The sequence below is a fragment of the Toxotes jaculatrix genome, chromosome 16, assembly GCF_017976425.1.
Source record: "Toxotes jaculatrix isolate fToxJac2 chromosome 16, fToxJac2.pri, whole genome shotgun sequence".
Taxonomy (NCBI): Eukaryota; Metazoa; Chordata; class Actinopteri; family Toxotidae; genus Toxotes; species Toxotes jaculatrix.
Genome location: NC_054409.1, coordinates 4,542,681 through 4,568,461, shown reverse-complemented (window position 1 = coordinate 4,568,461; position 25,781 = coordinate 4,542,681). Strand labels below are relative to the sequence as shown.

At 42.7% G+C, this 25,781-nt stretch overlaps 2 protein-coding genes across 4 annotated transcripts; one reads left to right on the top strand and one right to left on the bottom strand.

The window, feature by feature from the left end:
- Positions 1 to 437: 437 nt before the first annotated feature.
- Positions 438 to 8,755, bottom strand: LOC121195509 (LIM domain transcription factor LMO4.1-like). The gene is made up of 5 exons (XM_041059012.1): positions 8,475 to 8,755; positions 4,429 to 4,680; positions 1,934 to 2,030; positions 1,690 to 1,848; positions 438 to 1,245 (listed from the first exon to the last, which is right to left on the bottom strand). Exons 2-5 carry the CDS (start codon positions 4,671 to 4,673, stop codon positions 1,237 to 1,239), a joined length of 510 nt encoding a protein of 169 aa, XP_040914946.1. The 5' UTR covers positions 4,674 to 4,680; positions 8,475 to 8,755; the 3' UTR covers positions 438 to 1,236.
- A 925-nt stretch (positions 8,756 to 9,680) lies between these two features.
- Positions 9,681 to 25,571, top strand: lrsam1 (leucine rich repeat and sterile alpha motif containing 1). 3 transcript variants are annotated; one of them, XM_041059265.1, is made up of 26 exons: positions 9,681 to 9,788; positions 9,913 to 9,961; positions 11,748 to 11,942; positions 12,122 to 12,178; positions 12,360 to 12,404; positions 12,546 to 12,623; positions 12,834 to 12,902; positions 12,988 to 13,072; positions 13,174 to 13,295; positions 13,408 to 13,498; positions 14,051 to 14,160; positions 14,320 to 14,349; positions 14,491 to 14,613; positions 15,905 to 16,044; positions 16,155 to 16,199; positions 16,896 to 16,966; positions 17,504 to 17,603; positions 17,766 to 17,853; positions 18,000 to 18,074; positions 18,579 to 18,659; positions 20,022 to 20,117; positions 21,781 to 21,879; positions 21,978 to 22,109; positions 22,338 to 22,404; positions 23,074 to 23,279; positions 24,642 to 25,571. In XM_041059265.1, exons 3-26 carry the CDS (start codon positions 11,871 to 11,873, stop codon positions 24,762 to 24,764), a joined length of 2,205 nt encoding a protein of 734 aa, XP_040915199.1. In that variant the 5' UTR covers positions 9,681 to 9,788; positions 9,913 to 9,961; positions 11,748 to 11,870; the 3' UTR covers positions 24,765 to 25,571. The 3 variants fall into 3 exon arrangements, with proteins under 3 accessions (XP_040915199.1, XP_040915198.1, XP_040915201.1); XM_041059267.1 differs by having other exon boundaries at positions 9,692 to 9,788; positions 9,913 to 9,953; XM_041059264.1 differs by having other exon boundaries at positions 9,690 to 9,961.
- The last annotated feature ends 210 nt before the right edge of the window (positions 25,572 to 25,781 follow it).

The window sequence follows — 25,781 nt, the reverse complement described above, 5'->3', positions numbered from 1 at the left end:
AGGACTGATTCTCTTTCCATGTAAAGTTTAGAGCAATAAACTCTGAAAACTCAAAAGCAACATGGGAAATAGGATGTTAGTGCACCTAAAATATATCATCCCAGTCTTCCGTCACTCTTTCCTGCCTGTTCACAGCTACTCTAAGTACAGTAGCTCAAAGTAGAAGCTGGTCTTTAGTAAATAATACTAAATGGGGTTGAATTACCTGTAGACTACTACAATGGCTCACATAGTAAATTCAGCGTAATGTACTTTTCTACAGCACCAGTTCCATTAGTACAACAACAAAGTCATATCATACTCAGCACTCTGCCCTCTCACTGCTCTCACTGTTAGCAGAAATAGTGTTTTCATCCTCTAATTAATTTCACTCTTTCCTTTTTTTTTTTTTTTTTTGCCTTACTCCAGATCTATGTTTTACATTAAAAGCCTGTCTATAAAGGGAAGGCCACAAGACTTTTAATGTGAAAATTCTGGAGGAAGTGTTGAGTTTTAGTAGTGGTAGTTTTACACAGTTTTTGGACAAAGGTGGAGGTGATGTCTTTCATCACTTTTGCTGCAGCATCTGCTGTGGAGATGGAGGATGAACAGGAAGAAAAAAAAAACACTGCTTGGTCCTTTATTATTGCAACATAGCCTGAGAGGTTAGTTCTGTTCAAGCTGCTGTCTGTGGAAGGAGAGCTGCCATTGAGGGGCAACTATCACTTTCCCCAACCCACTGTGGTAAAAAAAAAAAAAAAAGAATTTAGAGACTAACTTGTCTGTTGAATGTTTCACAGAGAATTACAGAGACATTAAAGTATGAATATAGAAGAGTTCTCATTCAGCAAACATCCAGCAGCTGCAGAGATTCATCCATTTTTTTTTTTACTCTGTGTTATTGTGGAAACACATTGTGTTACCTCTTTTCCCACCGTGCCTGGCTGGCTGGGATAAGGTTCAGATTTCATCTGAATCACCGGAATTGGACCATAACAAGTCCTCCGTTTCCCCATAGTCCACATGCTCTTACCATTCATGTTGTCACAGTTCACAATAAACAACAGCCTGCTGTATAAATAATCTCCAGTCACCCTCAGAATCCTCAGTCCTCTAACAAACCACAGGACTGTGCACAGAGAAGTCAGCAGTAGAAGTGAATCTATCCAGACTGTGGGGTGAGAGGTCAGCCAATGACAGGACTCACAGTGAGGAAGAAGAGGGTGAGGAGGAGACAGAGGCCTTCCTCCCTCTTCCTCAGCACACCTGCAAACAGTGGAGAGAGGTTGTCAGAAACAAGGAAATCAACAAAAAAAATGTTGACGTTATGAGACAGTTGCATTATATTACTACTACTTTCATCAGCTTTTTAAAATTGCAATTGCAACAATTGATGGAGCACAGACAGACAGGCAGAGACAGACTTTCTGCCGTCTCCGGAGCTCAGGATCCATATTTAAAAGGCCATGATTTTTCCGTTAGAGGAGTTGAATCCAGATTGGTCTGGATTATCCGTTCACTTCCTATTTCCTCCATTCACTTCCTCCATTTTGTGTTAAGGAAGAGAAGAACAATAGCCTTATTTGCTGGGGGCGACACTGTGCCCTTTTGCAGTAAGTTACTGTCTTAGGTTGTATTTAGTTTTTTTTTTTTTTTTTTATGCTTAATATAATAGTTGGATATGGCTGCCAGCATCGCATGGCCTCTCACCTTCTGACTGGACATCATGCTGCTGGTCTGCAGTGGAGTTGGGTGGCTGCCGTGCAGACTTCCTTCTGGTCGGTCATGTTCACAGAAGATAGTCCCATCGATGTAATGAAAACGATCCCCGGGGAACAGGCGGTTCCTACAGGTCGCACAGGTGAAACACTGGAGAACAGACAGGAGGAACTCAGTTATCAGTTGTCATTATATATTACCAATTTAATAATGTCAATTACACAGTCACCCTCACTTTAAGGTGGTAAACACTGCCTTGAGCTCGCATCACCATCTCACTGGCAGGTATAGACTGTCCACAAGCACTGCAGGCACCACTGTGTCCAAACAGCCTGAAAACCATAGAAGCATTCAGCCATATTACAACCAATATCAACATTACATAGACTCATCACTCATATATGTATTAGTGATCAGTGATATACCAATCAGTATCAGGTCTATTGTTGCTCATTGACTCAATCTTCAGTACAAACTTAAAGTTTGTCTGCTGTCTAATGTCATGGTACATGTGCCGCCATAGCAACCATGTGGATTTGTTGTTGTGTGGTACTTTTAGGCCGCGGGTATTATTTACACTGCCCTATAGATTTACTTTGCATCCATAGAGTCCAAACAGAAGAAGAAGTCTTCTCTGTGTCTGCTCTTCCTTTTTAAAGTTTAACCCTGGGTTTCATCACACGTACAACAGGAAGCTGTCAATACCAAACTTTTCATTTGGAAGAATGCCACTGCACAATACTGCATGAATATGAATCAGGAGGTGTGTAGGACTGCACTACACACTAACTACACACTAGTCAGTGTAGACTGTGTGTACACTAACATTCAGGATGCATACAGAGCTCTTCCCCGCCCCCCTCTTGGCCTCCCCGACCACATCTCCATCCTGCTTGAGCCAGCTTACCGCCCCCTGCTGAGACGGATCAGGCGAAACAAAGAAGACCGTCAACAAACAAACTAATTAAAAACAAACACTGTCACTGTGTGGCCCAGTGATGCAGCCTCTGTGCTCCAGGACTGCTTTCAATGCACAGACTGGCAGGTCTTCGGGGACCCAGCTACATATGAGGGAGAGGTGGACCTAGAGGAATACACCTCCTCCGTCCTCGGCTTCATCTCCAAGTGTGCTGATGATGTCGCCACCACCAGGACAGTAACCTGCTTCTCAAACCAGAAACCCTGGCTGAATGCTGAGGTCAGAGCTCTGCTGAAAGCTAGCGATGCTGCGTTCAGGGCAGGTGAGGCATCAGCGCTGAGAGTGGCGAGGAAAGAACTGACAGCGGGCATCTCGCGGGCCAAAGCCACATATGCTCAGAAAATTCAGGGTCACTTCACCTCCAACAACCCCCCAAAGCATGTGGAAGGGCATCAAGTGCATCACAAACTACAACACCAGGGATGCACAATGGCCACTGGACCCCTCCCTGCCAGATGCACTCAACAGGTTCTATGCCCGTTCGAGGATCCTGACCCCCCTCTCACCCCTCCTGCATCTCACTCAAGTGGAGAGCAGGAACTCGTACGTCCGTCTGCTCTTCCTGGACTTCTCATCAGCCTTCAATACCATCATCCCACAGACCCTGGCACAGAAGCTCTCCCTCCTCGGTCTGAGTCCCACACTGGGGAACTGGGTCCTGGACTTCCTGACCAGCAGAACACAGACTGTCAGAATCCACAACACCATCTCCTCCTCCATCACCCTCAGCACTGGCTCACCGCAGGGCTGTGTGCTGAGCCCCCTCCTGTTCACCCTGCTGACATATGACTGCTCGGCGAGACACCCCAGCTGTCATATAGTGAAGTTTGCAGACGATACAGCAGTAGTAGGACGCATCACTGACAATGATGAGTCAGAATACAGAGAGGAGGTGGAACATCTGGAGCAGTGGTGCAGAAACAACAACCTCTGCATCAGTGTGAAAAAGACCAAGGAGATGGTGGTGGATTTCAGAAGAGACAGACACCCTCTCCCCCCCCTGCACGTTGGAGGAGCAGCTGTGGAGGTGGTCTCCAGCTTCAGGTACCTGGGTGTGCACATCACCGAGGACCTCACCTGGAACACCAACACATCTCATCTGGTCAGGAAGGCCCACCAGCGCCTCTACCTCCTCAGGAAGCTGCGGCGAGCTGGACTTGGAAGCTCAGTCCTGAGGAGCTTCTACCACTGTGCGGTGGAGAGTGTCCTCTGCACCTGCATCACTGTGTGGCATGGCAGCTGCACTGCTGCTGAGAGGAAGGCTCTGCAGAGGGTGGTAAAGGCTGCACAGAGGACTGTGGGGAACAGCCTGCCCACCACCTCAGACCTCTACACAGCACGATGCACGCATCATGAAGGACTCCACCCACCCCTCACATAGTCTCTTCCAACCCCTCCCCTCAGGCAGGCGGCTGAGGAGCATCCGGAGCAGGACCACCAAGCTCAGGAACAGCTTCTTCCCTGAAGCTGTAAGACTGCTGAACTCTAGCCCTGCCCTGTAGACCCCCCCCCCTTCCCCTCCTCACCACAGACCTGCACTACAATACTATCTCACTAAGTGCAACACTTGGCCATCATAGGCAACATGTTGCTATAGGTGCAATATATGGACTATATGACAATAAAAGTTCCTTGATCCTTGATGATAGGATGTGTATTCTGTTACAGATTCACTGTCACGTTAACCTTATGTAGAGTTCGAGCACAGGAATGGTCAGTGCCACCTGACCGGTTCATCAGCCGGGGTTCACCTGATGTAGTCGCTCTTACAGAGGATCATGCCTCCTTTGCTGTAGCAGGTGCTGCTGTACTCGCCCAGCTGAGCGTGGCAGCAGGAGCACTTGAGGCAGCGTGTGTGCCAGTAACGCTCCATGGAGAAGAGCAAGAAGCGGTCTGCGATCCGACCTCCACATCCTGCGCACAACCTGCCCGCTGATCCCCCGCCGCTGCCCGTCACTGCCACTGCGGCGGGCACCTCCACTCTGCTGTTCACCATAGCGAACCTGGAGACACGGCAACAGGTATCCGAAATTAATATCTCTATCCACAAATGAAGCACATACTTCCTGCAAATATGAAACCCCTACACGAGCCTCGGTTTTGCTGTACTTGAATGAAGTTGTTCTTCAAATCTGCTCAGCTCAGTTGTAAAGACTTTTTACTGTAGCCTTTTCTGTCAGCTCAGACCAGTCTGACCATTTGATGTGAACATTAACTGAAGCTTTTGACCAGTATCTGCAGGATTTTTTATGGTTTGGGGTTAGGGTTAGGGGGTTAGGGTTAACCCCCTAACCCTAACATTTAATTCAAGTTCTTACATCTTATCCTCAGTACATTTACTGGGAACATAAAGAGCAGAACAAGAGACAGAAATACAGCCCTGTCTCACCTAATGTGACTCTTGGCAGCAGATGCAGTCAATAGGTTTTGGAACTTAGTGATTAAAAGCTTGGGGCTATTTACTTGTTGGGCTATGAGAATGTGAAACCTCAACAGGAAAACTCTCTCTCTCTCTCTCTCTCTCTCTCTCTCTCTCTCTCAAACACACACACACACACACACACACAAGCATACTCCCATCACAGAGTTCCTGTTTTACAGCAAACAAGTTCAAAGTTGTGTCCAGCTCAAACAAAACCACACACACTCTTTCTGGGGATACAAATGACTTTTATTTTAACTGGATAATATGTCCCCAGAGGAGGCTCCTCCATTAAATGTTATGTGTGCTCTGTGACCCCTCTGCAGAGGCTGACACTTTCTGGAAATGTAGCTGATTTCATTCAGCTTGGCTGCTCTTTTCTTCGTGGCCTCTTTTGAAAATGGAAACTAAACTAAATCCAAACTAGTCTCAGAAATAGTTTCAAAATGAAATAGCTGGAAGTTGATTTTTTTTTTTTTCTTTTTGATTGAACTGATTTCATGCACAGCTGGGAATAATACTGCTTTTGAATCACGGTTGAACCATAGCAGTGTGTGTGCTACTCAGCAATGAGTCAGCAACACCGCCTCTCCTGCAGCTTCCCTTAGTTATAATTAGCGCCAACGACAACATAAAATAACTGCAGGGCTGGATTTCATTTTTTTTTTTTTTTCAAAATGAGCAACAGTAACACAATTGGTGCTCTAAAGAGAGTGTTTCATTTCAGCAAGGGCAGGTTTAGCTTTACGACAAGCCTTCCCCACAGGATTATTTGGGCCTGCAGCAGCTGGTCCTCTGCACCAAGGCAGGCTGCCCTCAATACCCTCATTTTCTAGAGTAGACACCTGGCTCTAATCAGCCACAGGAAGGCTATGTTGAGAAGCCCTAGGCTGCATTAAAACCCACAAACAGCTTCATTCACTGGGACCAAACCTTCTCATTAGTGAAAGTGTTTTCACAAATGAGTCCGTCTTTTGAACGACTCGAAAAAGTGAGTCCAACTATATAATTCACAAATTTAACTTTAATGCTGAGGTTCCCGACGGTAGAGTTCAATTCTCTTTTTTGGAAACTGCAAATAATTTTAAGGTGTATCTAATATTTTGCCCTTGTACAGTGCATATAGACTCAGTTTTCAGTTTATTGGGAACACCGAGCTAAAACAAAGTCTAAGTCTAACCCAACAGTCCTGAAATAAATCCTCCTTCATGCTCAGCTTTTGTTGAAACTGTGTTAAAGTGGTGTTGATTCAACTGTCTGATCATTTTGGAAGATGTAGTCTGTGGTGGTGTTGAACTGCATTTCCTTTTATTTTGTCCACACCATTGAAGTCGATGGAGGGCAGGCAAAATGACAGACACACCGCTTTGTAACTGGGGTTGGAACCTGGTGCATCTGATCTGACAGACTAAACCATTTTTAAGTGTGAATAGAGGAGGCCTAGAGCTTTCTTAGTGGGTATACAGTGTATATCTATGTATCATGTAGGCTATACCACTGGGTGCAGGTAAAGAGGGGTTAGTTCTAAATCTGAATGTATTATGTTCAGAGGCAGTGTGCTTTTTATGAATGAAGAGCTACATTTATTAATGTCAGTGGATTCATCAGGAGGTGGCTGAGGTGGATTGCGGGCATACAAAGCCCACAACTGTCACACCATTCCCTGGTGTGTGTGTGTGTGTCCTCAGTCCCGTCTGTGGCTTAGCGTAGACAACAAAGGCTCTTTGCTTAAGGTTCGGGAAAGATGGTGGTTTTGGTTAAATGTAAATAAACAGGCTGTGTCTAAAGACACTGTGAACTTTCTGTGGATTAAACCAGACCAGGATCTTTCCCTAAAGTGAATCAGGTGCTGTGAGAGTCTGAACCAGACCCAGAAAACTGTTGAATACTGCTGGAGTCACTACAGGTGGATGTTGTACAGAGAGATCAGATACTTTGGCAGAAAACAAACAGGTCAGTGAACATATTTCCTTTATTTGTTAAGGTCAAGGGCCATTATTCAAGTGGAAAGGTGGCTAATTAATTGCTATTGGTGCGATTTGTGACTGTACAGTCTGACTGCAGGGCCGAGACGTAAATCAAAACATCATTTAACATGGCTGCTGGGCTTTCACAGGAATACTCACCCAACTTTTGGCAAATTTCACTGTGTAATGAAAACTAAGCATCACTTTCCTAATTAAATGTGTGATTTCATGCAAGGGGTTGGGTGAGAAAGTGCGCAGGATTTCAACTTCTCTCTCAGATTTTGAACTTCTTCCATGCACCATGACGCTACTCCCAGTGAAAGACTTTCCGCAAGTGTGCACTATTACCCCTAATTGCATTCATTGTTCACTACTCATTGTCCGCTCTATGATTTCTGCGTTTCGGGCCGACAAACGACTGCTTGTCCCTGGGAAACTGTCAAACCAAACGCAGATCACTGAGCTGGGTCTGACCACGTAATCACAACAATCCTGTTCTTGCTGTTCTACAGTATGGTTTCAGCTTTTTTAAACTCCAGTTTTCTCCTGTTTTGTGGTCAGTCAGTGAGATCAGGGATTGTCTTTTGTTTGACTCCGTAGGTTAACTGAGTTTTTATTTCCTAGTTAGTGCAGAAAGTTTTCTTTGTTATTCTGGCCTTGGACACTCAGACATTTGCTTCCCTTAGTCTCATAGGTTAGTCATTTCTTACATTTGCGACTTCCTCCTTTTGTTATCAAACACCAACCGCTGTAAATCTTGTTAAATGTCCCAGCTGCTTCCTGTTGTCCTTTATTATGTCAATAATGTTCAACTCCCCTGTTTTAAACAGTTAGTGCTCCACACCTATCTGGTTTCCCACTTTATCAAAAAGTTAGTCTGGGAGCTGTAGTGTGAACAGAGGGTAGAATATGAGCACAGCCTGTCCTATGTGAGAGTCAGCCCTCCATACTCAGCTGTTACTGCTGTCATGTGCGTGAAGGCATCACAGCTCTTCTTTCTGTCAGATACAGCTGCTACTGTCCTCTCCTGGATGAAGATGCCCTATCTCACTCCTAACTTTAATTACACTGATTAGAGCAACAACATAATCAAAGCCTGCTTCATACATTTCAGTTCGTGACTGGAGGGGCAGCAGGGACAGCACAGTGATACCACACAGAGGACTGGTCTGACTGGACTTGACTCTTCACAGAGACTCAAGCTCCTGTGGGAGAAGTGTTTCCTTTCATAAATATACTACAGCTGCAGTCACATGATAAAGATGATGATGAAGATGACCTTTCAGTGCCGAATATCACATGCTAATCAGATTATGCACAGAATTCATTAAGAATGAATTATTCAAGAAGAATGAATTCATCAAGAAGATCGAAGAAGAAGAAGAAGAAGAATTAGAATCCATCTTACTGCTGTGAACTTGGACGTGGTCGAGGTGAATAGCGGCTTATGGCTTCAGTCTACCTCAGCTCGAAGTCCAACAAAGTTCCAGATGTTGCGAAAAAAAAAAACAAAAACAAAACGTAGTTTCCAGCTGTTAGAATGTCCACACGCTCGATTCACTGTGTGGTGAAACCACAGGAAGTGTGGAAGCGGACTCTTCTCTTCTTCCACTTCTTAAAGCTGCGTGGCTGTGGCTAGAGAACGAGCAGCTCACTGCCAGACAGACAGACAGTCACTCTGTGCAGCCTCTCCTGTGAACAGCTGTGCTCCCGCTGCAGAGAACAGATTCATTTAAACTCATTCAGAACTCCCTCCTCCTCCTCCTCCTCTGCTGAGGGGCGGGTGTGGCTCCTTCCTCCTCTCAGGGAAAACAGATGACTGCTGGGGGGGCGGGGGCAGCGATTTGCCTACTTTACATCACGGTAACATCACGGAAATCAAGCAATATTAATATATTATAATCTGTTATAACAACAGAGCAGAGTTTGACCGTCTGGGATGGTGCTGCTTGGGGATCCAAAGGCTCAGAGGTTATCTGGTTTGTTAATAGTCTTATCAACCAGAATGGGCTTATGAGGATGTTGGGGGAGGCAGGAATAATAAAGCATTATTTGCAAACAGCTGAGGTGACTATAAAACATTAAGACGCGGTGTGGCTCAAAACCACATCCAAACACATTTGCCTGCATTATTTCACTTAACTATAAAAAAGGCTGGCGGATACTTATATATATTTTTTATTTGACATGTTGGGGCTCAGACAGTATAGGAAAAAGCTAAACTGAGATTGTAATTATTACCACATGCAGGGACAGAGTACGTTTCCTAACCTACACGCTGTGAATCCAAACAAAAAATATATAGACAGTGACCTCTGCTGGACAAACTGCTAACATGCAGCACTGAATGTCCATGCTGAACTGAGCGTGTGAACAGAAAGCGTGGAGCTGATTTAGTTTTACGCATTATACAATAGTCTCATCTGCGAAAAATAGTTTTTCAATTTGCATCTCTGTGTACAAAATTAAATTTTGTATATAGGCCGAGTGGACTACATACTACTGGACGTATTAGACTATTTGGGTCACGACACTGCACACTCCGCTCTGTAGGGGGCGACACGCAGCTTATAGCTACAATCGACTTGTAGCTAAAAGAAGGAAACAGGTAGTTATTTGTTGTGATTTCATTTTGCAGCCTTCGTGAGGGGAGTGATCAGCTGTAAATGGTTCATATGGGGGACACTCTCGTGTCTTTATGAACTACAAAATAACCGCGAAGGTATTTTCGATTTCCGTTCTGCCCTGGAGAACTGACTCGGCCGTTTCACCAACTAGCTTTAACTGTTGACGTCCAACGTTAGCAAACATCGGAACTTAACCGTTATTATTTTTTTTTTTTCCAGCCACCGAAAGAAGATCGAGGAGCAGTCAAACTGCAACAACAGTAAGCCTGTCAGTATAAAATTTTTGAGTTGGTTTAACGTAACTCCTTAACTAGACATCGTGTTGTTTTAGTTTATGGCTTGTTGTTGACGTTCTACCTTTGTTAGCTTGTATTAGCTAAACATAGCCAGTGGATGCTGTCATTGGGAAGCTAACCTTATCATCCTAGTCATTAAGCCCTATGCCGGTGGGAAGCGTTGAAGCGATGTACATACAGCGAACTAATATTCATATTGTTGATATTCCGATCAGCATAGATGGCTTTATAGTAGTTGTTATGAGGTACAAATTGTAGCTGGGTTGTTCACATTTTGGCAATATTTTTTGGTAATAATGCTATATAACATTAGCTACGTACTTTCCAGTAATCCCACCTCCTTCTTGGCCCGTATCCACACCCACAGGGCCCGTGTTGCTTCCATACAGCACACAACAGAACTGAGCACGCTCCTGTGCGGTATCGCTAAAACATTCAATGATTCAAAACGGAGTCACGTTACAGGACTTGTATTATTTTCAGCTTGAGGTGTAGGGCATCTGATCTTATGTATGATTAAAAACAAACAGGTCAGACAGACTACGGTGAAAACACAGCCCACAAACTACAACCTCAAGAAATTTTTAAAGTGATAATCATCAGTTGCTATGGAAATTAAACCTTCCTAAACTATCTATAACCGGTTTTAAATGTCTAAACAATTTTCAGCAGTGTCAATTCTGCAGTGAATCATTTAATAATAGAATAGAATAAAATAGACTTTATTGTCATTACACAGTCATGTGCAATGAAATTAATTAATTTTAGTGTTTAAATAACAAATTCTCATTTTGATATCAAATTAAATACCATATGTTCTGGCTCACAGTATGTGAAAATCTGGGTTGATTCTTTTTTTTCTTTTAAATGTACATACTTTTGTTTTATATTTGATCAGGTGTACGCATAGGTAATTCAATTGTGATTATTATGTCAACAGATCATAATGATTTCTCAGTAACCCTTCAGGTTCTCATCTAAAATCATCCAGATCAAATCAGATCTGGTTGTTGCAGTACCGTCTCCGATTTTGTTCAGACCTTGTCTAAATAATGAGTGCTTATTTTTAAAGCTTCATGTTCAAAAATATCTCGGAGGCCATATTTTGGCATTAATAGTTTGACAAGTATTGTTACTAGCCGCACTAAACCTTGTAGGATGTAAGACAGACATGCTTTCTGTTTTCCAACACTATGAAAAGCCTCTACTGCAAGCCATTTTAATGTGTCCCCATCATGTATAGTATCTGAGGACATGAAAATATTTTGAATAAAACATGACGTGGTGACAAATTTTATTATGTTCATTGGACCAAAGGGCATGTGGGGTGGCTAGAAAGAACAGTGTGTGTGTGTGTATTAGAAAGCTATGTGGAAATTGTACTGATACACATGTTCAAACATGATCCCAAATATTATTATATGTATAAACTTTGAACAAAATCGGACACAGTGCTGCTTCCTGTATTCTGTCTGCCTGAGGCAAAGTGATCCTTATTCTAAATCTTAGAGGTGAGACATTTATGTCAGAAAATGATGTGTATGTGATCTGTATAAGATTCACTTTAAAACTCTTGGTCATGGTTCACCCTAACTAACAGGTTACAACAGTGATATAGTGATATGTTCAGCGAAAGCAGCTGCCTCTCACATCATACAGCAGAAAGACAAAGTTAGCGGCTAGCTGGTGAATATTATGGAGTATTGCTTCATCTGATTAGTGCTTAATATCACACTGTTCTTTCTTCTCATTGTGCAGGCAGCAGGTCGTTGCTGTTTGCCAACCTGTCTGTCGTCCGGAGCAGCTCTTGTAGTGTAGTTGGAGGGGCAGGAGGGGGAAACCCAGCAGACAGAGAGACAGCAGGACAAGCAAGACTCAGAAATGCCTCTGTTCTTCAGAAAGAGGAAACCGAGCGATGACTCCCAAAAGAGACTGGAATATCAGCTGTGCCGGGTAAGAACAACAAGATGATGTGTGTACAGATATGGTAGCTATGTTTTTTTCCATTCATTACAAAGCCCCCCCCCCCCCCCCCCCACCAGGCGTTGAGGTCTTTTGTTAAGATAACACATTATGTTATCTGAAGATTTATTTCAAACAAACCCAGTGAGTGTTTTTCCTTGTTTCCTCAGTCTAAAGAGGCAGGTGCTGATGACATCCTGGACATCTCAGCCTGTGAGCTCCCAGAGGTGAGTATGTTACTGTTGACAGCTGAGAGGCACATTGACTAAAAATAATCTATGACCTGCACTTGTACTGCTGCTATTACTTATACAACAAGTGTTCCTTGGCAAACTTTGGAATGCTGTCCCAGTGTCATTGACTCCGTATCAGTAATGATAATGATGTCTTAACTCTGTTCTGCCGTAGGTTCCCTCAAGTGCCTTCTCCATTTGCAAGGTGCTACAGAAGAAGGTAAGAATGCACTGTGCACCTGTGAAGTTACAGGCTATTTCTTTGTTTTTCAGTGTGTGTAATAAGCATTCGTATTAAAGTCTGTATGTGTGTGTGTACGTCCCTGGTTGAACAGATGTGTCCCCTGTCGCTCTCCTACAGGTCCTTATCCTCCACAGTAATGAGCTGAGGTCCCTGCTGCCTAAAGGATGTGACATCAGTGCTCTCGCCACTTTAAAGGTGATGTAAACTCAAGTGTGATGAGAAATAAAAACACATGTTGTCTCATTTAAAAACCTGAGAAGCCCAACAGGCACAGAGTAAGTCTTCCTGTTTCCGTTGATCTTTCAGCCAGCATCTCATTTGATGATGATGATGATGGTGTCAAAAAAAAAATAGTTCTGCTAGAAGGCAGAATTCTGAGTGAATCCGCCTGTCTCCCTCCTCCAGGTTTTGGATCTGCATGAGAATAAGCTCACCTCTCTCCCAGAAGACATTGGGAAGCTGTCGTCACTGCAGGTAAAAAGCCTGCTCTGAGCTCGACTTGTGGCACGGAGTGTGAACGAATGGCGCTCATCATCCGTTTGTGTCCATTTTATGTCAGATTCTGAATGTGGAGAAGAACCGTTTGAAGGCCCTGCCGGACTCCATCGGGGATCTGCAGCTCCTGCAGACACTCAGTTTGAAGGGTATAATGCTTCCTGCTTTGCTTACCCCATGAGCGAGAAGACGTACGAGTGAAATGACGTTGGTTATGTTGTTTTCCCCATCACTTGTTTTTACGTTAAAGGTAACTGTCTCAGTGAGCTGCCTTCGTCCATCGGCTCTTTGAGCAGCCTGCGCACTCTGGACCTTAGTGATAACAACATTGTCCAGCTCCCCAAAGCTTTGGCCTACATCCGCACCCTAGAGGTGTGTATCCTCAGATGCATATTTACAGGAAAGCTAAAAACATGGATATGGTTTTATACAAACACTGCATGTGTGTGTGTGTGTGTGTGTGTGTGTGTGTGTGCTGAGACAGAGCTTTACACTTGACGCAGCTATGATGTCCTACCCACCTGCATCTGTGTGTACAGAGGGGACGGAAAAGATCCAACGCTTCCTATGCTCCGGTGAGCATTTACTCAGGCTACCTGCTGTACCACACACACACACACAGACATACACACACACACAAAGACATTACGTGTTTCCCATTCATATCAGTGTAGGTTATTGCCATATAATTAGTACTGAGTTATCCTATGAAAATGTAAAATCCAGAGTCTGTTGAATTTTGTGCAGCTGTTGAATATTTAAAGCCAAGACCAGAGTTCTGTAACACTACACCACACCTACACCACAGACCTAGTTTCCAGCAATTGTTCCAGTAAGAGTTTACAGCCAAGCTGCTACTACTGTGCTAGAGAGGGCACTGAAGCACTGCTGTTAAGTTTGTGATTAAACTCCATTATAGAGCCATGTTAAAAATGAAAGTGGTTTCGCCAAATCAGCCAGGACTGAAACTGTAAGGATTATATCTAAAATAAATCTGGACAACAGCTAAGATAATTAAAATCTTGAAGTGAGAAAATGAAAATCTCTTTTAAGTTAAGGTGCTGAGGTTTTCTCAGAACATTATTTTAGACTTATATGGTGGATTTCTTGGCTGATGTGGTTTTCAGAGCTGGGAGAGGAGTACTGCCCCCCATCCCAGTATCTCTTGCCAGTGCTGGAGAATGACTGTGGCAAACAGAACTGTGACCAATGGGATGGCTTGGAGGAGGCCTGGCAGGTACAGTAGGGGTGACACACAAAAACACTCAAGACCCGGTACAGGTGTCGAAATGAATCGATATTTATGGCTCACTCCTCTGATGACTGTGTAAAGTTGATTATGTGGACCTTCTGTTGTCACGCTGTCATTTACCCTTTTGCTCTATTTCTGTTGCAGAACAAATTCAGTGACTACGAGAAGAGAAAGGTGTGTGTCTGTCAGGTTTCACTCCAGATATCCATGGTTTTTCATTGAAATCCTGAACAGTCAGTTGATTGTAGATGACAAGGAATAGACATGTGAACATGCAGTAGATGGAAACTCTTAACTTGCCCCTCCATCCCTCAGGAGCAGAAGCATCAGGAGAAATTGGCCTTTGAGCGGCACATGGAGGAGAAGCGACAGGAGCACACCCAGCTTCTTCTCATGAACACCTCCCGCAAGGAAAACATCCTCAACTCAGTCCGACAGGTAAATAAAACACACGCTCACTCACTGTTTGGTAGATATGCGTTTTGTTTTATAGATTTCTTTGTTGGAGCTATATCCTTGTGTTGGAGTTAATGATACACTGCCTGTGTTTAAAATCCTAAAAAAAAAAAAAAAAAAAAAAACCTGTCCAGGCTCACTGTTTACTGCCCCTTCTTTGCTTCTCCCGGCTTATTAGCATTCTAAGTGTTAAATGGTAAAAGTGGTACTGTAGCATACACCGTGAAAGTTACATGATTTATATAAAATTTTCAGGGTGAGTGCTTCACACTGACTTCCACACTGTACCTTACATACACAAAAAAAAATAGATACATACAAAAATAGCACATATTTGCCTATGGGATGTCATTGCTTCGATTTTGACAACAGTCATTCCTGTTAACACAAAACTCGGTCCAGTAGTTACTCATCACCCTCTGAGTCCCTCTGCAAATTTTTGGTGCCAGTCGACCTCTAGGTGGCACTGTATTGATATTATCCCAAGTTCTTCACAAAGGGTTTTTATTCTCCCAAAAATGCAAGCGGTAAGGAAAATGATGCTGTATCTTTACGTAGGTCTGTCAACACGAAACTTGGGCCAGTAGTTTGCTGTTTGCTGCATATTACTCAATAGGGGGCGCTTTTACACAAAGTTTAAAAAAATATTTGAAATATTTGAGTACTTTTTGGAACTCATCTTAGGCTGAATTTTTTTCATAGATTGTTGCACATAGCATCTGAGGTCCCTCATGATTTTTGGAATACCCCTCAGCATAAAGACTGTGCTGAGGGGTGTTCCAACCTGAGACTTGCATTGTGCCCATGAGCCTCCAGGTCTGAACTGCATTGCCTTGGCGGGCCACCAGGTGCAAATTGCATGAGGGACAAAGACCCCATTAATATCTGTCTGCAGGTCTAAGTCTTATTATTGTTAACATTATTATTTTTATTATTGAGGTCCTAGGAGGTAGCCTAGAACCCTTCTATATTTCTCCTGGTTTTTCTATTAAACTAACTCCCTAACCCCAAGGCGCCGAACCCTTCGCCTCGGCTCAGATTGCCTTGAGCGGAAACGAACTTGAAATATGAAACTCAAAGCTCAAAAACTGGAATTGATGTGCAAATTCTTCCTGAGAAATTTAGCTGCAAGCGGCAATTTGTTAGGTTCTAACCCTTTTTTACACTCAACAGAAGGAAGCAGCTCGGTTGTCTCCAGTGGGTTTAATGAGAATTGCTCAAAGGCATCTTGAGTTAAATGTGTCATTAATGTGTGTCTGCCTGATACTTTTAGGAGCAGGAGCGTCTGGAGCTTGGAGTCAGCCAGCAGCAGAGGGCTCAGGAGGCCGAGAGGCTGCTGGTGCTGGAGAAAGTCAGACAAGCGGAAGACAGCATTACCAGCCGTATCAGCAACATGCTGATGGACAACAACCGGTAAGACCCGAAAGAACCAGCTGTGATTTGCTGTAAAGAGAGGGTGCGATGCTTTCTTTATAAAGTGTCCACAGATGCTAAATGCAGTGTGTTCATTTCTGTCTCTCCAGGCAGAAAAAGAGCACCGAGTTTCTTCAAGCCATGGAGGAAGATCGGTGAGTGGACTGATTCCTAGCATCCAGATCTACAATCACAATTTAACAACAACTATAGTGAAAGAGCCAGCGTTTTTAAGTTCTAAAGCTTGAATGTGGAACAGCTAAGAGATCAGAACATCTCTGGGTTGGGTGAGATGTGTTTCAGATGGATACAGACATTCATGTCCACCTCAAATGGAATTGTAAATTGTAATTGTCCAATATTTTGGTTTAGGATCTAATATCTGCGAAAAGAAATGAGTCTCGGCTGTACTTTGTTTTTAGTGCTCATTAGTAAACGTTAGCATGCTAACGTGCTAAACTAAGATATTGAGTAAGGTGAACATTATGTCCGCTTGGAGCATGTTAGCATTGTCATTGTAAATGTGTTATGCTGACGTTAGCATTGAGCTCAAAGCATCATGTGTGCAGTGACCCAGAGTCTTTTTTTATAATATTAATTTCTGCGTTTGGCATGCACAGCATTTATGTGCCAACCCTGCACTTTGTTTGTAGCGTTACGTATATTTCTTCTCCGTACTTCGGGGTCATCTGCATAACTTAGATTAGCTTTAGCTGAGGAATAAAGTAACTGTGATGTGTACAATATCAGAATATTTTTATGACTTTCAGCTGTCCGGCACTTTGGCTACTGGTAAAGGTCAGTAAACTATTACTATAAAAAAAAAAGTCATTGTTGATGGTCCCTCACAGGATCCGTATGGAGCATCTGACCGCCATCACACAAGAAGAAGCCAATTCGCTGAGGAAAAGAGAGGTTGCAGGTAAGAAGCTTGGCTCACAAACTTCAGGTGAAGTTGTCCTGAGGAATTGTTAAATGAGTGTGTCCATCTACATACACACCTACATCTGTCTAATGCAGTGCTTCTCAATTATTTTCTGTTAGCATGTAGTTTGTGGTGCTGTTGTGTATTTGCATTACACAGAGAGGTATTTCTCTTATTTCTGCTACCCTCATTGGGGGTGGACAAAATAATAGAAACACCTCTGTATAACTCAATACTGATGATGCCTCAGAAGATGATTTCCTAAACTGTACTACATACTTGTAATACAACATATGCATTGATCAAATGAATTCATTTCCATATCTGACGCTCCAAAAATCCTGGTAGAGAAATGTCAACAAAATGTTTTAAATGTCATCGATATGTCAAACGCTGCTTTTAATGTTTGTCTTTTCATTCTGCTTGTCCCTTTCTTGTGGCTGTCTCCCCATTCCTCCCCTCACATCTTCTCTTCCTCCCAAAAATCCGAATCCACTCTCTACCCCCCTCTCTTCCCTCTTTGTGTTTGTGAAGCGGCCATGCAAAAGATGCTGTCAGACAGCTACACTATGAGCCTCTTTCAGGAAGCCAACGACTATCGCAGACGGAGCCTGGTCTCTGAGGCCTACAGGAGGTTAAATATGCACACACACACAAACAAACACACAAATGCACCAGACACCAGATCTGAGCAGATGGGTGGTAACATTGCATACCTGTGTGGACATAACGAATCAAAGCTTTGAGAAGCGTAGTAAACCCAGCGTTTGTATTGTCTTCCTTTGTTCTGGAACAGTATGGAGGATTTGGACAGGAAGTTTGATAAGATGCTGTCCCTCCAAGCTTTGGACAAATCTAAAGCGATTACCCACATCTTACAGGAGGTATGTGGTTCCAGAATATGTACTCTGTCTTAACATTTTCCCACTTGATGTCACCGTTGTTATTAAAGCTCAGAAGAAGAAGTCTCAAGCTTGTTTCAGCAGCCAGGCTCGGTGGCCTGTCATGTCCTCTGATTGATTCTCTGCAGGAGGAGATGCAGAAAGCAGCGTTCCAGGCTTTGCAGCTGCAGAAAGATTCTGTACACGGCTACATTCGCAACCAGGTCCGTGTGGACGGGTGGAGATGGGTGGGGTTAGGGTCAAATCTGACACCAGTTTGCCTCGGTCTAAGGCCCGAGGCTGCGAGTGACTCACGACTACGTAAAGCTTTTTCCAGCCTGCAGCTTTACTGTTTTTTGTTTCCCCTCACCACTCATCATTCCCATTTTCCAGCCATAGTAGGCAGCTGTTCCAGCACCAAACAGCAGACAGACATTTTTTTACATTTTGTTATGTTGCAGCCTGATGCTAAAATCATTTTTCATTCATTTTTTTTTTCCCTCATCAATCGACACTCCCAAACCCCATAATCACAAAATGCCCCCAAAGTGGCCAAAACTTGAGTTAATATAGGTTTAAGGAAATCATGCAACCTCATGTTATAGGAGAGCTTAAATGGTGCTGTGTGTAAAGATTTGTACCAGTGTTTTCATCCTGACTTTGAACGCAGCAGCATGTCCCCCCCGCCCCCTCTGCTAGCTTCACGTTTGCTTCTCCACTGTCCCCAGATCAAGCTCATAGAGGGTGAATTAATGCAGCTGACTAAACTTGAGATTAAAAGACGCAGTCTGGATTCTGAGAACCTGCAGGTGGGTGTCACCGTCTTCTTTCTTTGTCTTCCCATATTTATTTTACCCCCCCACCTCCTTCTCTTGATTAATATCTAATTTATTTTGGTTATTTCCATGTCATTGCTCCATTGCAGCTATTTATCATTGTATGATGCAGATGTTCAAGAGACTAATTAGAAGTAAAAAATATTGTGCCATTGTGCGTTTGTGTATGTTTGTGCGAGTCTGTCTGAGTGTGTGTGTCTTTGTCAACACTATTTACTGTGTGTGTGTCTCTATGAGTCTGTATGTGTTCTGTGCGGGGGCTCTGAAGAGCATTCGCGCCTGCCGAACTACTGCTACTTTTTCAAAAACAAAACATGATATCGCCAAACAAACTTTTCACCATCAAAGCCACAAGAGGAACACTGTGATGTATTTTTTTATGGTCCTACTGTCTAAAATGTGGATTTCACAGTGAGTTTAAAAAAGGGGATCTTCTGCTTTTCTCCAAAAATCCTGTTCTCCATTTACATTAGAGTCAATGGAGCAGTTAAGAGCTCCTCTTGTCGCTAAAAGGCACACTAATGAAAAACATTAAATCCTACAGAAAAAGTAAACACACTGTGAGAAACAGGACAAGTGTGGCTACAATGTTGGAGAGTTTCACCTGTGTAGAGTAAAATGTGTATCCGTAGTCGTCGTGTAAAGAAAAAAATTCAGAGTTTTTTTTTTCACACTCTAAGCTCCCACTCTAGCCTGGAACATTCCGCAATGCACACTCACAGGCTCACAGTTCAAAAACTAAACAACTTAGGAAAAAGTTGAATACAACCTGAATACACGAGACTTGTGTCTACATTTTAATATTTGAACGGTGTTTCTAGGTGAAAGTATGCCAGAGCAGTAGATGTTTGAAAAAGGAGGAAAATTTGCTGACTTTTTTGAAATTTTCCAATGCATTCTCTATGGGAAAAATTTGCTCCGTTTTTCATGAATTACTTCGCAAAACGTGAATATTCTGGTGAAAAATAGAAATAGAAAAATACAGGCATAGCGAGTTAGATCGAGCCACACATTTTGATGTATCATTTGTTGATGTGCGCTCAACGGTGTGGGAGGAGTAGCGAACTGAAAATCGATACGGAAGAAGAAGAAGAAGAACCGGAAGAACAATAGTGGGCATTGCTTTGCATTGCACACTGTGTACCTCTATAGAAGTACATAGTGTGCAATGTGTGCAGTGAGGTACATAGTGTGCAATGCAAAACAATGCACCACTAATTAAAATAGAGTGATGATAGTAGTTATCATATCAGAGGCAGGCTGATGTTTTAAGTCTTTACCTTTAAGTCTTTTTTGAGTATTTACTAATGAATGTGTCTGTGTCTGGGTGTGCAGGAGGTTCTGGTGGAGCAGCGCACAGCTCTCAGTGATATGTTGCAGCAGCTGCTGAAGCAGAAGGACCAGAGAGAGCAGGAGCTGCTGCAGATTCTGGTGAGGAAACGCAAAAGACTGCAAAACAGATTGTAACTGTTTACCTCGGGGCATGTTTATACTGCGTGGTGACTCCTTTTTTTAATCGAAAGAAACCTTGAGCAAAACTGGGTGGATGGGTTGAGAGAGGAGAGAGAATGTGAAGACATCTCAACCACAGCCTGGAGGGGTGGAGGCAAGGCAGAGGCATAGTCTGAGTGAAAGAAGGAGCAAGAGAGAGAGAGAAAGAAAGAGAAATTTTAGACAAGGATCAGAACTGGGAAATACAACAGCCTTTCCAGATTAAGGGGCCATGAGATGTGGTCAGGAGGTGAGAGATGAGAGATGAGAGAGCACAAACTTGCTTGGGGCCAATTACAGTAACTTCAGTTTTGAGTTTAATAAGAGAAAATGATTGGTCATCCAGGCCTTTATGTCCTTAAGACATGTTTGAAGTTTCACTGACAAATACCATTAGGTATCACCTGCATAGAAATGGAAGTTTAGATTATATTTATATTTTATATAAAGTCTAACTTGTGGAATCTGATAAGTAGGATTGAAACCAGCTTAGTGCGAGTACCCCTTTGATGCCAGTTAAATGTTCCAGTCTCTGTAATAGGATGTGATGGTCAGTGGTATCAAATGCAGCACTGAGATCTAAGTACAGAGACGAGTCGTTTGTCTGATGATGACGAACTCCTCCTAATTACAGTGACTTTAAAGGACTGTGGTACCTAGCCAGCTAATAAAGACAGATTGGCCATAAATAGTAAAGACATGGTAAAACGTCCTTAACTATGTGTTTTAAGACACAGACTTGCCAGGGCTGAGCTGGATTCTTCCAGTTTGGTGGAACACCATGTCCAAACATATGATTGATAGTATGTTAGGGTCCTATCAATAGCATTATACAGTTGTGTCCATAAGCATTAGGACAGTGACACAAGATTCATAATTTTGCCTCTGTGTACCGCCACAGTGGATTTGAATTTCAGCTTTGATTCAAGGGGTTTAACAAAAATGTAGGATTATTTCATTATTTGTGTGCCAGAATATATTTGAATGCCATATGTAAATGGGATATTAGATGTGTTGTAGGGTGGTGCAGGGCGTTGAAGAAATTAAATAGATAATACATGACACATAAAAATCTCTATCTTCCTATATTAAATTGATAAGTAAGTGATATATATATATATATATTGAAATAAATGTGTCTACTGAAGTGAATAAATAATGTATATGTTTACTATCTTAAAACTTCATGACAACTCTGTGTGTCCCAGCAGGATATCCTTTCCCGTTTCGTTTCTTCCAGTGATTTATTTTGCGGCAAATGGATATTTCAGGATGCCTCCTGGGGGGGTGGGATCAACAATTATTCTCTCACTCAGCAGAGATTCAGCAGGTTAAACGTGAAGTAATTCACTGGTCCGATCAGGTTCATTCGAAATCGAGCTGGAAACGTTAGATCAGGTGCTGAGGTCTGTTTTTTTGACTGGCCTTGTTGAGTCTGTCTCAGAGGGTCACTGTATTTTGTCAAAGGTCAGGTTCATTTCTCTGCTCTTGCCGTATCCAGCATTGCCTCATGCTTTTCCTTCATTATGTCATCAATTCGCTGTTAAAGCACGTCTGTTACACACCGCTGAAAAAGATCAGTTAACCCTTGTGTGTTTACCAGGCGGAGATGGAGCTGAAGTCCGAGTCCAACCAGCAGAACTACTGGATGATCCAGTATCAGAGACTGTTGGATGCCAAGCCCATGTCACTGCGCATGCAGGTACAATGCAGAGCTGGGCACACAACGGACACGTAGGAGACGTTTGAAAACTGAGCATGCTGTTCTAAAACTGTTCTGAAACTGTTGCGCTGTTGTAGGAGGCGGGAGTTGAGAACGAGTTAGTCAGCCTGCTGTGCAAACTGTCGGCTCAGCACTACCTGCCCATCCTGGCTCATCATCGAGTGACAGCTGAGGCCCTTCGCCACATGAACTCCTCTGACCTTAAGAAGGTCTGTCTGCAGCATCATCACTAACATGTCTATCAGTTTCCACAGATAATCAGCTGTTGCCATGATCAGTTCGTAGCATTTTATGTGAAAGGTATTGATTATAGTGACAAACCCATAGAGAATTATCACCTAACTGCTGCCTGCTGCTTAGACAATAGATAAAAATAGATTTATGAATTATTGAAGAACTTGCAGAATAATCATCAGGATTCATTTATCTGTTTTCAGCTCGGCATCAATGAATTAGGAATCCAGAAAGCTCTTCTGAACTGGGCCCAGGAACACCAACCTGAAGGTACAGTTGCGCACATCCTACAGTGACACGGTTCCCGTGGCAACAGAGTGGCGATTTGTCAATCTGCACTCTGATGTGGGTTTTCAAGGCAAATGAAATCATCAGTGCTCACACTGGGATATGCAACGTGGAGGAGTCTCAGTCATGATAACATACAGCCAACATACAACACGCACACACACACACACACATGTTGCATCAGCCAACAGGGGTAAGAGCACAAGACTGTAAAAACATGAATATAGTCTTTTATAAGTTAAGTACTTAATGTAATTTTCCTATTTTTTATTTATTTTTATTTACTATTCACTCTTTTTTAATCAATGTTTTTTGTATTTTTTATCCTTTGATTAAATTGACAGTTTGTGTTTTGAAAATTTCTATATTATTATTATTTAATTATGACCTGATTTTCCCTAGAATGGGAGAAAATGAGCTTAAAAGCTTAAAAACAAAAAATAAAAAATAAATAGAAGGTTTGACATGTATTTCACATTCACTGATTATGCATGCCATGCGTGTCTGACAGCTATAATCCAAGAAGAGCTGGATCCATGTTTAGAATAGAAGGGGACGTCCAGGGCATTGAAACCCACTCATAGCTAAAGACTGGGCATTTAATTCTACAGCAGCTGTTTGTTGTCCACTGACGGTGTCCTCCTTTACCAGGAACTGGTAAGACTGTCCAGCGTGATGAGGCAGCAGAAATCGTCCCTACAGCTCCATCAGCTTCCCGTCCTCTATCTCCTCCCAACACGTCGACCGTCCAGATCTCCAGCCCACCTCTCACCCCGGGGACTCCTGTCACCCCCTCAGCCCCCAGCCCTGTGGAGGGACCTGGGAGCTCTGAGTGTGTGGTCTGCATGGAGACAGGGGTAAGGAAAGCACTCAGAGAGTGCCTTCAGTCTCAGTAATAACCTCTACTACACTCAGAGGTGTTTACCAGTGATGCTAACATGTCTCATGCAGGAATGTGGTACCTGAAGTTTACACAGGAGTGAGATGTCACTGATGTATAACAGAACTAAATACAGTCTGTTCTCACCTATTTTATCAGGAAGCTGTTGTTTCTACTATTTTCCAGTTTTGTTTTGTTTGTACCCTAAACTTTATTGACTTTCAGCAGCACAGGCAGCAGCAATTTACAATTGTTGTATTAATTCAGGCAGGTTAGCCAGTATTAGTGGGTCTGACGGTGTGTGTGTGTGTGTGTGTGTGTGTATGATTCAATCACACAGTTCATTCACTTGACAAAAAGAGTTTGTTTAGTTTTCCCTGCAGACCCAGCTCAGTTCAGTTCGGTCCGGTTTTTATCAACACAGAAGAAAGAAGTCTGCTCTGGGTGACCACATTTCTCCACAAATGTGAACTGAACAAAAAAAAAATCAAACCAGGAAGTCAATTTGAAAAGACTCAAAGTTCAGTTACCGCAGCACAGACCTGACCTGTCAGTAGCATGAGCTCCCCCGAGGCCGACGAGTTCCGCTAAGGCTGGCAACTCCCGGATGAAATCCGACACAGAGAGCTCCTCCGCTGAGGAGGATGATGATGATAGAGATGATGCTGCCACCAGCACAATGATGCGGTTTTAGTAACGCAATCTGATGCCCAGGCTACATCTGTGCCACTGTGTTCAACAGACAGTTGAGACATACGCTCTGTTGAGGCTGGTTGTGATTGGATAATGAGAAGAATGTGGAGAACTTGATATTCAGTGTGACTTACACTTAGAGTACATGATAGTCTTCCAATTCATTTGAAAATGAACATCCATAAATCTGCTTAGACACAGTCCTTGAGTTATAAACACTCCTTATAACTCAAGGACTTACCTAACCTCAGGGAAATCCAGTGGTAGTTGTCTGCATATCCATGGGTACATTGAAAACAGGAACTGCTAATAGCTCATTCATCCTTCTATTAATGGTGCCAGTTTACCAAAATAGAAAAACAAATATATATACGCTAAACACAAAAACAGGGCTCAGTTTGTCTCTATGACAGGATCATATGACCCACAGTGTTAGACTTTGAACACCGCTCTGTTATTTATTTAAAATCATAGCACCCAAAAACTTTTCAAACATATTGCTTTTCAATTCCTCCAGAAAAAAAAAAAGTACTCCTGAAAACACTCTTGAAAGTCTTTAGAATGAATAATGAAGTGCAAATATTAAATGTCCACCCTCTTTCAGATGACTGACTGTGTCTCTGTGTCTGTCTCTCCCTGTCTCCAGGCTCAGGTCATCTTCCTGCCCTGCGGTCACGTATGCTGTTGTCAGGTGTGCAGCGACGCTGTGCAGAACTGCCCTTTGTGCCGCGGCAACATATCCCAGCGCATTCGCCTCTACCACAGCTAGAATCGACGGTACTACCATTCCCTCATTGACCGCCACTCTACTTTATTATGCATGGTCGTAAATCTGCTAACCTCGTCGTTTGTAGTAAAAGCTTTTAGCTGGATTCTGAAGAGCTGAGCCACTTTCTTGTATTATTCCCCAACAGTGCTTTGGCGTGTGTGTGTGTGTGAAGAAACACATTTGAATAGAATTATTTTAATGCTGTTATGTTTCTGGTTGTCACTGGCATCCAGGCCTATTGTATTGTTTGTCTGTTTTTTTTTTTTAATTGCATAATTTTTTTATTAGTTTTATATATTAAGAGTCAAGGTGACTCCACTCACTGGCTCGAAAACCTTCTTAACTGATGTGTGCCTTTTTCTGAAAATGTCTTATTTTCAGTCAGTACTACTCGTCTCTGTTGTCAACCAAAGTAACATCTGTCCAACATCTATGGAAATCAACTAAAACAGAATCTATTGATTGTTGTTGGTTTCTGTTATCATCTCATCCAGAATCCCTCTGTGCTTGATCTGAATCAGTGATCTGCAGGTTAGTTGGTGGGAATTACCAAAGCATATCAAGACAAGCCTGAGTGAAAATTCATTCACTCAGATATTTGTCTTTTATTTTTTTCTTTTCTTGACATCCACCTCACCATGGATGGATCGACCTGCCACATTTACTCCCACTGACAATATTATATTACAGTCATTCTAATGCAGAATCATAATGTCTGACATTTAGTTTGGTGTGTGGTAATGTGAAACTTAAAGAAATGTCTAAATATGCCTTATGTATGTGCAATGTCAGCTGAAATAACACAGATTCCAAAAAAGGGAAATTCCAGTCATTTTTATAGACATGTTTTCCAATTTACCAACCATGGAGGAAGCATGCTCAGATTTTCCTCAACATCATAATGGGCTATATATGGACATTTTTTATTATTTTGAAAGGAAGCAGCTTCCTGGTTACTTGTAATATTACTGCGTTGGTGGGAATTTGTCTGTGACACTCATCGTTGCACTGCATATC

What these genes read in the sequence shown, in the direction of transcription:
- LOC121195509 (XM_041059012.1), bottom strand. Translation starts at nt 4,673, where the DNA reads ATGGTGAACAGCAGAGTGGAGGTGCCCGCCGCAGTGGCAGTGACGGGC. An exon ending in TGTAAGAGCGACTACATCAG is followed by an intron (nt 2,031 to 4,428) that starts GTGAACCCCGGC and finishes TATGGTTTTCAG; the next exon opens with GCTGTTTGGACACAGTGGTG. An exon ending in GCAGTGTTTACCACCTTAAA is followed by an intron (nt 1,849 to 1,933) that starts GTGAGGGTGACT and finishes TCTGTTCTCCAG; the next exon opens with TGTTTCACCTGTGCGACCTG.
- lrsam1 (XM_041059265.1), top strand. Translation starts at nt 11,871, where the DNA reads ATGCCTCTGTTCTTCAGAAAGAGGAAACCGAGCGATGACTCCCAAAAG. An exon ending in GTGACTACGAGAAGAGAAAG is followed by an intron (nt 14,350 to 14,490) that starts GTGTGTGTCTGT and finishes TCCATCCCTCAG; the next exon opens with GAGCAGAAGCATCAGGAGAA. An exon ending in ACGGCTACATTCGCAACCAG is followed by an intron (nt 18,075 to 18,578) that starts GTCCGTGTGGAC and finishes CACTGTCCCCAG; the next exon opens with ATCAAGCTCATAGAGGGTGA.